Genomic DNA, 13,929 nt, shown 5'->3' on the forward strand with positions numbered 1-13,929 from the left:
AGGTCAGAAAAAGCTAAAACCTCATTTTATACCAGAATAATATGCAAAGACAAAGAAGTAAACCTAGACAAATTTACCAGCATAATAATAATAATAGGTAAATTACATAGCCAAGATTTACGTTCAGTTTCAGAAATGATACATTTACCTTGAAAGGCAGCTGTGTTTCGAGATATCAGAAACTTTAATGTAGAGCTGGATGTTTGAAGCACCTGCTGCATATCTTGGCGAGCTGCAATTTGATAACTTTCCTCCATCTTCCTGGTGCAACATGCAGGGTTTCTGGCTATGCAAACCTGAAGATCAGGCCCTGGAATACACAGAATATTTTTCATAATAATTACCTGTTCATTTAGCAAGCATTAGATGTTACGTATCAGACATGAAAGATCAGCACTGCACATTACAGGTTCATGTCCTATATGCCCACCAGAAAAATGATACCAGTGGGTTAACACCAGCCTTAGGATACCCTGGATCCCACAGGAAACCGTGTCAGAAACTGGCCCCATCCACCGGCAGGCAAAAAACACAAACAAAGGAAGGTTAAAAAATATGCTACTAAACAACAAATGGATCACTGAAGAAATCAAAGAAGAAATCAAAAAATACCTAGAGACAAATGAAAATAAAAACACAACAATCTAAAATCTATAGGATGCAGCAGAAGAAGTTCTAAGAGTGAAGTTTATAGCAATACAAGCTTACTTCAGGAAAAAAAATCTCAGAAGAACAACCAAACCTTATACCTAAAAGAACTAGAAAAATAAGAACAATGACAACAACAACAACAAAATGTTAGTAGAAGGAAAGAAATCATAAAGCAAAAATCAATGAAAGAGAGAATTTGAAAAAACAAAAAAACAGTAGAAAAGATCAGTGAAACTAAGAGCTGATTCTTTGAAAAGATAGACAAAACTGATAAACCATTAGCCAGACTCATCAAAAAAGAAAGAGGGCCCAAATTAATCAAATTAGAAATGAAAAAGGAGAAGTTACAACTGACACCACAGACATACAAAGGGTCACAAGAGATTACTACAAATAATTATAGCCAAATAAAATGGGCAACCTAAAAGAAATGGATAAATTTCTAGAAATGCACAATATCCCAAGACTGAACCAGGAAGAAACAGAAAATATAAACAGTCTAACTACCAGTAATGAAACTGAATCAGTGATAAAGAAAAAGAAAAACAAAGTCCAGGACCAGATGGCTTCACAGGTGAATTCTACCAAACATTTAGAGAAGAGTTAACACCTATCTTTCTCAAACTATTCCAAAATATTGCAGAGGAAGGAAGCTTTGGAACTCATTCTACAAACACAGCATCACGCTGATACAAAAACCAGGCAAAGGTATCACAAAAAGAAAATTACAGGGCTTCCCTGGTGGCGCAGTGGTTGAGAGTCTGCCTGTCGATGCAGGGGACACAGGTTCGTGCCCTGGTCTGGGAAGACCCACATGCCGCGGAGCGGCTGGGCCCATGAGCCATGGCCGCTGAGCCTGTGCATCCGGAGCCTGTGCTCCGCAACAGGAGAGGCCACAACAGTGAGAGGCCCACGCACCGCAAAAAAAAAAAAAAAAAGAAAGAAAATTACAGGTGAATGTTACTGATGAAAATAGATGCAAAAATCCTCAACAAGGTATTAGCAAACCAAATTTTCAATATTATATTAAAAAACTCATACATCATGATCAAGTGTAATTTATCCCAGTGATGAATGGATGGTTCAATATCCCCAATCAGTCAATCAGTGTGATAACCACATTGACAAATTGAAGAATAAATATTATATGATCATCTCAATAGATACAGAAAAAGCTTTTGACAAAATTCAACATCCATTTATGATAAAAACACTCCAGAAAGTGGGCAGAGAGGAAACATATCTCAACATAGTAAAAGCCATATATGACAAACCCAAGCTAACATAATACTCAGTGGTGAGAAACTAAAAGCATTTCTTCTAAGATCAGGTACAAGAAAAGGATATCCACTCTTGCCACTTTTATTCAATATAGTGTTGGAAGTCCTAGCCACAACAGCAGACAAGAAAAAGAAACAAAAGGAATCCAAACTGGAAAGGAAGAAGTAAAACTGTCACTGTATGCAAATGACATGATACTATACATAGAAAATCCTCAAGACACCATCAAAAACCTACTAGAGCTCATCAATGAATTCAGTAAATTTGCAGGATACAAAATTAATATACAGAAATCTGTTGCATTTCTATACACTAACAATGAACTATCAGAAAGAGAAATTAAGGAAACAATTTCATTTACAATCACATCCAAAAGAATAAAATATCTAGGAATAAACCTACCTAAGGAGGTAAAAGACCTGTACTCAGAAAACTATAAGACACTGATGAAAGAAATTGAAGATAACATAAACATATGGAAACATATACCATGTTCACTGATTAGGAGAATTAATATTATTAAAATGACCATACTACCCAAGGCTATCTACAGATTCAATGCAATCCCTATCAAAATACCAAGAGCATTTTTCACAGAACTAGAACACATAATTTTAAAATTTGTGTGGAAACACAAAAGTCCCTGAATAGTCAAAACAATCTTGAGAAAGAAGAACAGATCTGGAGGAATCATGCTCCCTGATTTCAAACTATACTACAAAGCTACAGTAATCAAAACAGTATCGTACTGGTACAAAAACACATACATATATCAATGGAACAGAATAGAGAGTCCAGAAATGAACCCACACTTATATGGGCAATTAATTTATGACAAAGGAGGCAAGAATATACAATGGGGAAAAGACAGCCTCTTCAATAATGGTGTTGGAAAAACTGGACAGCGACACACAAAAGAATCAAACTGGCTACCCTCTCACACCATGCACAAAAATAAATTCCAAATGGGTTAAATACCTAAATATACGGCCCAAAACCATAAAGCTTCTAGAAGAAAACATAGACGGTAAGCTCTTTGATATCTATCTTAGAAATATTTTGTTGGGTATGTCTCCTCAGGCAAGGGAAACAAAAACAAAATAAATAAATGAGCCTATGCCAAATTGAAAAGCTTTTGCACAGCAGAGGAAACTATCAACAAAATGAAAAGGCCACTCACTGAATGGGAGAACATATTTGTAACTGATATATCCAGTAGGGGTTAATATCTAAAATCTTCAAAGAACCCATACAACTCAATATCAAAAAAACTAACAATGCAGTTAAAAAATAGAGGTTCTGAATAGACATTTTTATGAAGAAGACATACAGATGGTCAACAGACACATGAAAAGATGCTCAAGATCACTAATCGTCAGGGAAATGGAAATTAAAACCATAATGAGATATCACCTCACATTGTCCAAGTGGCTATTATCAAAAAGACAGCAAATAACAAGTGTTATCAAGGATATGGAAAAAAAGAGAACCTTTGTGCATTGTTGATGAGAATGTAAATTGGTGTAGCTGCTATGGAAAACAGTATGGAAATTCCTCAAAAAATAAAAAATAGAACTACTATATAATCCAACAATTCCATCCCTGGGTATTTATTTGAAGAAAACAAAAAACACTAATTTGAAAAGATATATGCACCCCTATACTCACTGCAGCATTATTTACAATAGTTAAGATATGGAAGCAACATAAGTGCCCATCAATAAATGAATGGATAAATAATGTAATATATATATATCATATGTGAGATATATATATATCACATGTGATATATGTATAAAGTTAGTCATGAAAAAGAATAAAATCTTGCCATTTGTGACAACATGAATGGAACTAGAGGGTATTATGTTAAGTGAAATAGGTCAAACAGTAAAAGACAAATAGTGTATGATTCCACTTATATGTGGAATCTAAAAACCAAAACAAATGAACAAACACAACAAAACAGAAACAGAGTCATAAATACAGAAAACAAACAGGTGGTTGCCAGAGGGGAGGGGAATAGGGAAAGAAAGAAATAGGTGAGGGAGATTAAGAGGTACAAACTTCCAGTTGTAAAATAAATGAGACACAGTGTGGGGAATATAGTCAATGACTACATAATATCTTTGTATGGTGACATATTGTAACTAGACTTATGGCAATTATTTTGAAATGTATTGAAATATCAAATCATTATGCTGTGTAACAGGAAGTAACATAGAGTTGTACACCAATTGTACTTCAAAAACAAACAAACTCATAGAAAAAGAGATCAGATATGTACAGGGAGTTGGAAAAGGGGCAACTGGATGAAGATAGTCAAAAGGTACAAACTCCCAGTTATAAAGATAAGTAAGTACTAGAGATGTAAAGTACAATGTGATAAATATAAGTAACATCGCTGTATGTTATATATGAAAGTTAAGAGAGTAAATCCTAAGAGTCTCACCACAAGGAAAAACTTTTTTTCTATTTCTTTGATTTTGTATCTACAAGAGAGGATAGATGTTCAGTAAACTTATTGTGATAACCATATCATGATGTATGCACGTAAAATCATTATGCTGTATACCTTAAACTTATACAGTGTTGTATGTCAATTGTATCTCAATAAAACTGGAAGAAAAAAACTACAATGCGATACCACCTCACACCCATTAGAATGACTACTATGAAAAATACAGACGATAACAAGTGTTAGCGAGGATGTGGAGTTATTGGAACACTTGTGTACTGCTGGTTGGAATGTGAAATGGTAAAACCACTGTGGAAAACAATATGGCAGTTACTCAAAAACCTAAAAGTAGCATTACCATAAGATCCAGCAATTCTACTTCTCTATACATACCCAAAAGAATTGAAAACAGTCTTGAAAAGATATTTGTACACAATATTCGCAGCATATTATTGTACACAATATTGTACACAATATTCGCAGCATATTATTCACAATAGCTAAAACATGGAAGCAGCCTAAGTGTCCATGGATTGATGAATGGTAAGCAAAATATGGTATATACATACACTGGCATATTATTCAACCTTAAAAAGGAAGGAAATTCTGACTTATGCTACAACATGGATGAACCTTGCGGACATTACACTAGGTGAAATAAGTCAGTCACAAAAACACAAATATAACTCTACTCACATGAGGTTCTTGGGATCACCAAAATCATAGACACAGAAGGTAGAATGGTGGTTAGCTGGGGCTGGGCAGAGGCGGGAGACTGGGGAGTTACTGTTTAATGGGGACAGTTTCAGTTTTGCAAGATGAAAAGAGTTCTGGAGGTAGATGGTGGCAGTGGTTTGTGTAACATAAACGTATTTAGTACCACTGAACTGCGCACTTATAAAGTGGTTAAGATGGCAAATTTCACAGCTTACTGCAATAAAAACAATTAGAAACAAATCTTGCTAATATGATTAACAACTCTTCTCCTAGACAGGAGCCCAGGGCAAGCCCTGTTATCCATAGCAGGTACGCTAGAGAACAGAGAAAAAGGTATGCGGCGTGGAATAGTGCCTAAAGAGGACAACCCTGAGGGTGACCCTGAGGGTGCGTCATGGGGTGAGCCTCAGGGCATCCCAAGCCTACCCAGGTTTCAGGACAATTGTATTTACATGGCCCAATATAATACAGTTATTCCCTTATTTTAGGGTAGGAGTAACGGTATGCTCTTTGATCTCTGCAGAGTTTCACAGCTTCCACATTAGCTCTTCGCTGATCAACTGTAGATCAGCAAACATAAAATATGCAAATGTGCATGTGTGTATACACACACACACACACACACACACACACACACACACACAAAAGCCACCTTTCAATCTCCTCCTTTTCCACACAGATTCAGCCTCAGGCTTCAGTTTCTGTAAGTTACACAAATAAACAGCAGCGTCCTTGAGCATTGCACAAAGGCTCAGACACATAAAATGTGTCACAGTAGGTAACACCTTGGCAATTATTTTTTATTTATATTGCCTGAAGTTATACAAATGCAAATTCCACTTCAAACAGTAAAACTGACTTAAAGAAAACAAAGCTATCTTCTCAGTTTTCTTCCTAAATGGAAAGATTGAGGAATTAGAGTTCAGAGAAAAACAATGATAGAGACTGGGGAAGAGAACCAATGAATAAATATTAAAGGATATAAACATATTTGCTACAGGAAAGACTGCTAGGGAATAAAAATACTGATAATAGTAACAACAACAACAATAATAGATCACTGCAAATCTCTCTCCAGAATTTAAATACCTAACATCACTTTGCTAGATCACATTCTTTTCTTTTTTTCTTAACTGTTCAACTAAATTTTTTTTTACATCTTTATTGGAGTATAATTGCTTTACAATGGTGTGTTAGTTTCTGCTTTATAACAAAGTGAATCAGTTACACATATACATATGTTCCCATAACTCTTCCCTCTTGCATCTCCCTCCCTCCCACCCTCCCTGTCCCACCCCTCTAGGTGGTCACAAAGCACCGAGCTGATCTCCCTGTGCTATGCGGCTGCTTCCCACTAGCTACCTGTTTTACATTTGGTAGTGTATATATGTCCATGCCACTCTCTCACTTCATCCCAGCTTACCCTTCCCCCTCCCCATACCCTCAAATCCATTCTCTAGTAGGTCTGCATCTTTATTCCTGCCTTACCCTTAGGTTCTTCATGACATTTTTTTTTCTTAAATTCCATATATATGTGTTAGCATACGGTATTTGTCTTTCTTTTTCTGACTTACTTCACTCTGTATGACAGACTCTAGGTCCATCCATCTCATTACAAATAGCTCAATTTCATTTCTTTTTATGGCTGAGTAACATTCCATTGTATATATGTGCCACATCTTCTTTATCCATTCATCCAATGATGGACACTTAGGTTGTTTCCATCTCCGGATTATTGTAAATAGAGCTGCAATGAACATTTTGGTACATGACTCTTTTTGAATTATGGTTTTCTCAGGGTATATGCCAAGTGGTGGGATTGCTGGGTCATATGGTAGTTCTATTTGTAGTTTTTTAAGGCACCTCCATACTGTTCTCCATAGTGGCTGTACCAATTCACATTCCCACCAGCAGTGCAAGAGTGTTCCCTTTTCTCCACACCCTTTCCAGCATTTATTCTTTCTAGATTTTTTGGTGATGGCCATTCTGACTGGTGTGAGATGATATCTCATTGTAGTTTTGATTTGCATTTCTCTAACGATTAATGACGTTGAGCATTCTTTCATGTGTTTGTTGGCAATCTGCATATCTTCTTTGGAGAAATGTCTATTTAGGTCTTCTGCCCATTTTTGGATTGGGTTGTTTGTTTTTTTGTTATTGAGCTGCATGAGCTGCTTGTAAATTTTGGAGATTAATCCTTTGTCAGTTGCTTCATTTGCAAATATTTTCTCCCATTCTGAGGGCTGTCTTTTGGTCTTGTTTATGGTTTCCTTTGCTGTGCAAAAGCTTTTAAGTTTCATTAGGTCCCATTTGTTTATTTTTGTTTTTATTTCCATTTCTCTAGGAGGTGGGTCACAAAGGATCTTGCTGTGATTTATGTCATAGAGTGTTCTGCCTATGTTTTCCTCTAACAGTTTGATAGTTTCTGGCCTTATGTTTAGGTCTTTAATCCATTTTGAGCTTATTTTTGTGTATGGTGTTAGGGAGTGATCTAATCTCATACTTTTACATGTACCTGTCCAGTTTTCCCAGCACCACTTACTGAAGAGGCTGTCCTTTCTCCACTGTACATTCCTGCCTACTTTATCAAAGATAAGGTGACCATATGTGCGTGGGTTTATCTCTGGGCTTTCTATCCTGTTCCATTGATCTATATTTCTGGTTTTGTGCCAGTACCATACTGTCTTGATTACTGTAGCTTTGTAGTATATTCTGAAGTCAGGGAGCCTGATTCCTCCAGCTCCGTTTTTCATTCTCAAGATTGCTTTGCCTCTTCGGGGTCTTTTGTGTTTCCATACAAATTGTGAAATTTTTTGTTCTAGTTCTGTGAAAAATGCCAGTGGTAGTTTGATAGGGATTGCATTGAATCTGTAGATTGCTTTGGGTAGTAGAGTCATTTTCACAATGTTGATTCTTCCAATCCAAGAACATGGTATATCTCTCCATCTATTTGTATCATCTTTAATTTCTTTCATCAGTGTCTTATAATTTTCTGCATACAGGTCTTTTTTCTCCTTAGGTAGGTTTATTCCTACCTAGATATTTTATTCTTTTTGTTGCAGTGGTAAATGGGAGTGTTTTCTTGATTTCACTTTCAGATTTTTCATCATTAGTGTATAGGAATGCCAGAGATTTCTGTGCATTAATTTTGTATCCTGCTACTTTACCAAATTCATTGATTAGCTCTGGTAGTTTTCTGGTAGCATCTTTAGGCTTTTCTATGTATAGTATCATGTCATCTGCAAACAGTGACAGCTTTACTTCTTCTTTTCCAATTTGGATTCCTTTTATTTCCTTTTCTTCTCTGATTGCTGTGGCTAAAACTTCCAAAACTATGTTGAATAAGAGTGGTGAGAGTGGGCAACCTTGTCTTGTTCCTGATCTTAGTGGAAATGCTTTCAGTTTTTCACCACTGAGGATGATGTTGGCTGTGGCTTTGTCATATATGGCCTTTATTATGTTGAGGAAAGTTCCCTCTATGCCTACTTTCTGGAGGGTTTTTATCATAAATGGGTGTTGAATTTTGTCGAAAGCTTTCTCTGCATCTATTGAGATGACCATATGGTTTTTCTCCTTCAACTTGTTAATATGGTGTATCACATTGATTGATTTGCATATATTGAACAATCCTTGCATTCCTGGAATAAACCCCACTTGATCATGGTGTATGATCCTTTTAATGTGCTGTTGGATTCTGTTTGCTAGTATTTTGTTGAGGATTTTTGCATCTATGTTCATCAGTGATATTGGCCTGTAGTTTTCTTTCCTTGTGACATCCTTGTCTGGTTTTGGTATCAAGGTGATGGTGGCCTCGTAGAATGAGTTTGGGAGTGTTCCTCCCTTTGCTATATTTTGGAAGAGTTTGAGAAGCATAGGTGTTAGCTCTTCTCTAAATGTTTGATAGAATTCGCCTGTGAAGCCATCTGGTCCTGGGCTTTTGTTTGTTGGAAGATTTTTAATCACAGTTTCAATTTCAGTGCTTGTGATTGGTCTGTTCATATTTTCTATTTCTTCCTGATTCAGTCTTGGCAGGTTGTACATTTCTAAGAATTTGTCCATTTCTTCCAGGTTGTCCATTTTATTGGCATAGAGTTGCTTGTAGTAATCTCTCATGATTCTTTGTATTTCTGCAGTGTCAGTTGTTACTTCTCCTTTTTCATTTCTAATTCTATTGATTTGAGTCTTCTCCCTTTTTTTCTTGATGAGTCTGGCTAATGGTTTATCTATTTTGTTTATCTTTCAAAGAACCAGCTTTTAGTTTTATTGATCTTTGCTATCGTTTCCTTCATTTCTTTTTCATTTATTTCTGATCTGCCGATCACATTCTTAAACGTGGCCCAAGAAGGCCCCAAGTTGGACCACTTCTTCCTTCCCTCCTGCTCTAGCCTCATCTCAAGTAACATCAGCCATTGTACTCTTCCCTTCACACACCAGCCTTCTTTTATTTCCTCATATTCACCAAGTGCCCTCTTTGCACAGAGCCATTCTGCATGCTCTTCCCTCTGTCTTAGACAGTCTTGCGGCAAACACACACCTTCCCTGACTTCATTCCCATCTATTTTTCTTTAAGTCTTAATTATGTCTTCCCACAGGAACTTTCCTTAACCCCACCGACAGCTCCAGTCCCTTCTCTATGCCTTTGGACTGCCCCTCATTCCTCTTCATTGCACTTATCATCATAAGAAAGCAAAGCCAAATGGACCCCAAACAGATACTACATGGTAACAAGATATATTTTTAAAATATTTCAAAGCCTGGCTTCAAAGAACATGGCGTAACTGAGGATGCTTATGAAACAACAAGAGTACGCAACCCAAGCTCAGGAGCAGCAGCCGTGTTTCTGATCAGTAAAACCAAACTCTGTGAGGATGAAAGTGCTAACAACAAAATGAAATTAAAAATAAAACAGCAGGCTCCTTGCTGAAGGGGCCCTTGACCAGAATTGTGTGGGGTTTTCTTAATTGCCTACCCAGAAGCAGCAGTACTGGTTACTACGTTTTCCTTTCTGTCCCCCCACTTAAGAAACTGTTAACAGCCATCTACCTGCTTGTGTACTTTTGTTAATATGTTAAAACAGAAACATTGGGAGGCATTCTGGAAAGATGGTGGCAGTGGCAGCGGCAGCATAGTTTTCACGATCTCCAAATCCCCACATGGACCAGACAGAACAACTTGAAACCAAGTCCAAAAAATACAACAAAACTGGGTGACGTAATATCCCCACAACCTTCAAAATATATGTGGAGTGGGGAAAAAACAGCAACAGCCACAGATCTTCACAGTATCAGGGTCTGGGCAGAAGAGAGAAAAATGAAAGAGAAGGATAATGTCTGAAGGACCTAAGGACAGATGAAGCCCCAAAGAGCCAATCAGAATTCACAAGAAAGCACAGTGGACCAATCTGTGAACAGCAGCTGAAATGGAGAGTTTTGCCCTCTTGATCACTGGATGTGTGCAAAGGAGTCAAGATTAAAATGAATGAATTAGCAAGAGCAATCCAGACCCCTATGAACTCTCCAAAGAGATCCAGCAGGCTCCTTTCCAAGGAAGAACCCCACGCAGAAGAGAAACATCTGGAAGCGGAATGAAAATTCAACAGAAGAAGGAGTTAAGAGACATACACAGAGAAGGTCCAGACCAAAGTGGGAAGGGAAATAAATCCAGGAAATTTCAGAAAACAAGCAGCCATACTTTTAAACACTACATAAAACCAACAGAAGAAGAAACTCTGTAAAGTCACAAAAACTATTCTGAAGTCTATTTCAACCTAAATTTCCAAGGAAAAACACCAACTTCATGTGAACTGAACATCAAAAAATATTGAGGTCAAATCTCACACAGAGTTATTACGATAAAAAAGGGAATAAGGAACAGAATAACATCCCTACAGACAAAGAAATCATGCCAGAAAGACATGCCCTCCCCCCAAACAATAAAGAATTCAACCATGCTATTTCAAAGCAAGCTAAAAGATGACATAAAACATGAAAGAACAGCACAAATCAGAGTTTTAAAAATTCAGATATGAGGTGACAGTCCTCAGGAAAGAATTAAAGATGAAAGAAAAACATTCTGAAGAGAATACTAAACCAGAAGAAACACAGAAGCCAATCACACAAAGGTAATACCTTAAGAGAAGCAGAGGGTGGAAAATGAGGAATTGTGAAAAATCAAAAAGTACGAAAGGATTTGAAAGACAGTGACAGGAGAAATATTGTTTATTATGTAACCCCTGAAGAAGAAAACAGGACAAATACTAAACCTGTGTTTTATTCTATGCTGAAACTGTGGTGAGGGTGAAATGGGATAAAGCAAATAAGTAATTATGGACTGTTCAAATTCTGTTCTCTAATTCTATCCCGTATCCCTGAAAATCAGGATTTTTTTAGTGAAGAAGAAAAGAGATACAGACATAATAAAGAAGAGGTTAAGTAAAACTCTGCAAAACAGATAGCTAGTGGGAAGAAGCCGCATGGCACAGGGATATCGGCTCGGTGCTTTGTGACCACCTAGAAGGATGGGATAGGGAGGACGGGAAGGAGACGCAAGATGGAGGGGATATGAGGATATATGTATACGTATAGCTGATTCACTTTGTTATAAAGCAGAAACTAACACACCATTGTAAAGCAATTATACTCCAATAAAGATGTTTAAAAAAAAAGACCATTAAAGATATCAAAAAAACCCAAAAAACCTCTGCAAACTTGACTTAAAGTAGCAATATGAAAGCACGAAGAAATTTACCTTTAAAAAAATATATTTCCTAGTTTCACTGAAAAGGCCTAGGAACAATGACTAACTGAGTGGCAAACGGTCCCCCTTGTGCCCAGATTATAATCTTGAAATACCAATACTCTCAAAAAGAAGTCAGTGCTTTTCTAAGAAATGCCTCCCTCTAGGTCTGGGGCAGGAAAGAGATAAGATGACAGACTAGCTAAGCATCTTGTCCACCAGATAGCCAAGAAGCTAGGGTCAAATAACCCTAGTTATTTGCTAATAGACTTGCTAGTAGATAGCAAATAACTACCAGGGTCACATCAAAACGGACTCAGGAATCATATTCGTCTGCCAGGGCTGCCATTACAGAAGACCACAGACTGGCGGCTTACACAACAGAATTTTATTTTATCACAGTTCTGGAGGCTGGAAGTCCAAGACCAAAGTGCTGGCAGGTTTGGTTTCTTTCGAGGCTCTCAAATCCTTGGCTTACAGATGGCATCTTCTCTATGTGTCCTCAGGTGGCCTGCTCTTTGTACATGTGCTCTCCCCATGTCTTTCTTCTTATAAGGACACCGGTTATGTTGGATTAGGACCCATCCTTATGACCTCATTTAACCTTAATTACCTCCCATCTCCTAAGTCATATTAGGGGCTAGGGCTTCAACTTAGGAATTTGGGGAACACAGTTTAGCCCATAGCAGAAGCCATCTTCAACTATCATACTAAGTGAAGTAAGTCAGAAAGAGAAAGACAAATACCATATGGTATCACTTATATGTAGAATCTAAAATATGACACAAATGAACCTATCTGTGAAACAGAAACAGAATCATGGACATAGAGGACAGACTGGTGGTTGCCAAGGGGGGAGGGGGTTGGGGGAGGGATGCAGTGGGAGGCTGGGGTCAGCAGATGTAAGCTTTTGTATATAGAATGGATAAACAACAAGGTCCTACTATACTGCACAGAGAACTATATTCGATATCCTATGATAAACCATAATGGATATTTTTTAAAGATTTTATATATATATATATATATATATATGTAACTGAATCATTTTCTGTACAGCAGAAATTAACACAACATTGTAAATCAACTGTACTTCAATAAAAAATATTAAAACTGAAAAAAAAAGTCAACTTCAAAACGTTTTTGCTGGCTAAACATGGGACAATTTAAGCATCCCTAATAATAATTGCAATGGATTACAACCAATCAAATAAGCTTAAATCCAAGGGTTTTCTGTATCCATGCTTTCTCTTACCAAAAAAAAAAAAGACAAATTTTAAAATAGTATCACTGATTGATAATATACATTCTCTTTTTATTTCAAACATTTACCTCTCCCCTAGCCAACTTGCAGGATTTTTATGTTTGTAACACATATCAGCTTTGTTGATGGCTGACATAGGAAAGGGCCTTGGTGTCAAGACATTGACATCAAGATATACTTTAGGTTCCCCAGAATGGATGCTACATGTCATAAAATACCAAATTCTCACCAGATGAAAACAGGGCCTTGGAATTCAGAGTAGTAAGGTGATACTGGTAAATTTTTCTCTTTCTGTCTTTTCTGAGTGTGTCTTCCTGCCATACATTCTGAAACTGATCATCTGTGAAATGTTATCAGGGTGAAAGGGTTTTGACTGAGTCAAGTGTACTCCTTCATCCAGGTAGAATAAAAAATACTTAAGTCCATGTATCTAGCAGGAATCATGACAATGGCATTGGATCTCCTGAGAGCTGAGTAGCGTCTGTTCCCTCTCCTGGAATTTCCTTTGAAGCTTTACCTCTTCCTCACTCACATACATGTTATTTAGATGAAATGGATACACACAAAAGGATGAAAACACAGCATTCTATCCTGTCAGCACAATGATTGATTCAGAAATAGACGGCCAGTCCCAAGAAAGAAATGCAGAGATATTTGCTGAGGCCTCCAGGAAAGCAAAGCTTTCTCTTTTCTGCTGGACCTGAATTCAATTATGCAAGAATGCAAGTTTTGCAGATGCCGTAGTCATTTTCCAGCTCAGAGTAAAGCCTGGATCTACGACAGATTCTTCAGTTACCTACCTTATCAAGAAATCTAGCCAATACAA

The 13,929-nt window shown here is 37.2% G+C and overlaps 1 protein-coding gene across 1 annotated transcript in view; it reads right to left on the reverse strand.

The window, feature by feature from the left end:
- The window catches only part of GPC5 (glypican 5), a 1,376,579-nt gene that overhangs the window by 1,333,521 nt on the left and 29,129 nt on the right, over positions 1-13,929 (reverse strand). Inside the window, exon 2 of the mRNA XM_004283463.3 lies at positions 149-310. Within this exon, the coding sequence (XP_004283511.1) occupies positions 149-310 (162 nt within the window). The remainder of the gene's footprint in view (positions 1-148; positions 311-13,929) is intronic.

Source organism: Orcinus orca, chromosome 18, assembly GCF_937001465.1.
Source record: "Orcinus orca chromosome 18, mOrcOrc1.1, whole genome shotgun sequence".
Lineage (NCBI taxonomy): Eukaryota > Metazoa > Chordata > Mammalia > Artiodactyla > Delphinidae > Orcinus > Orcinus orca.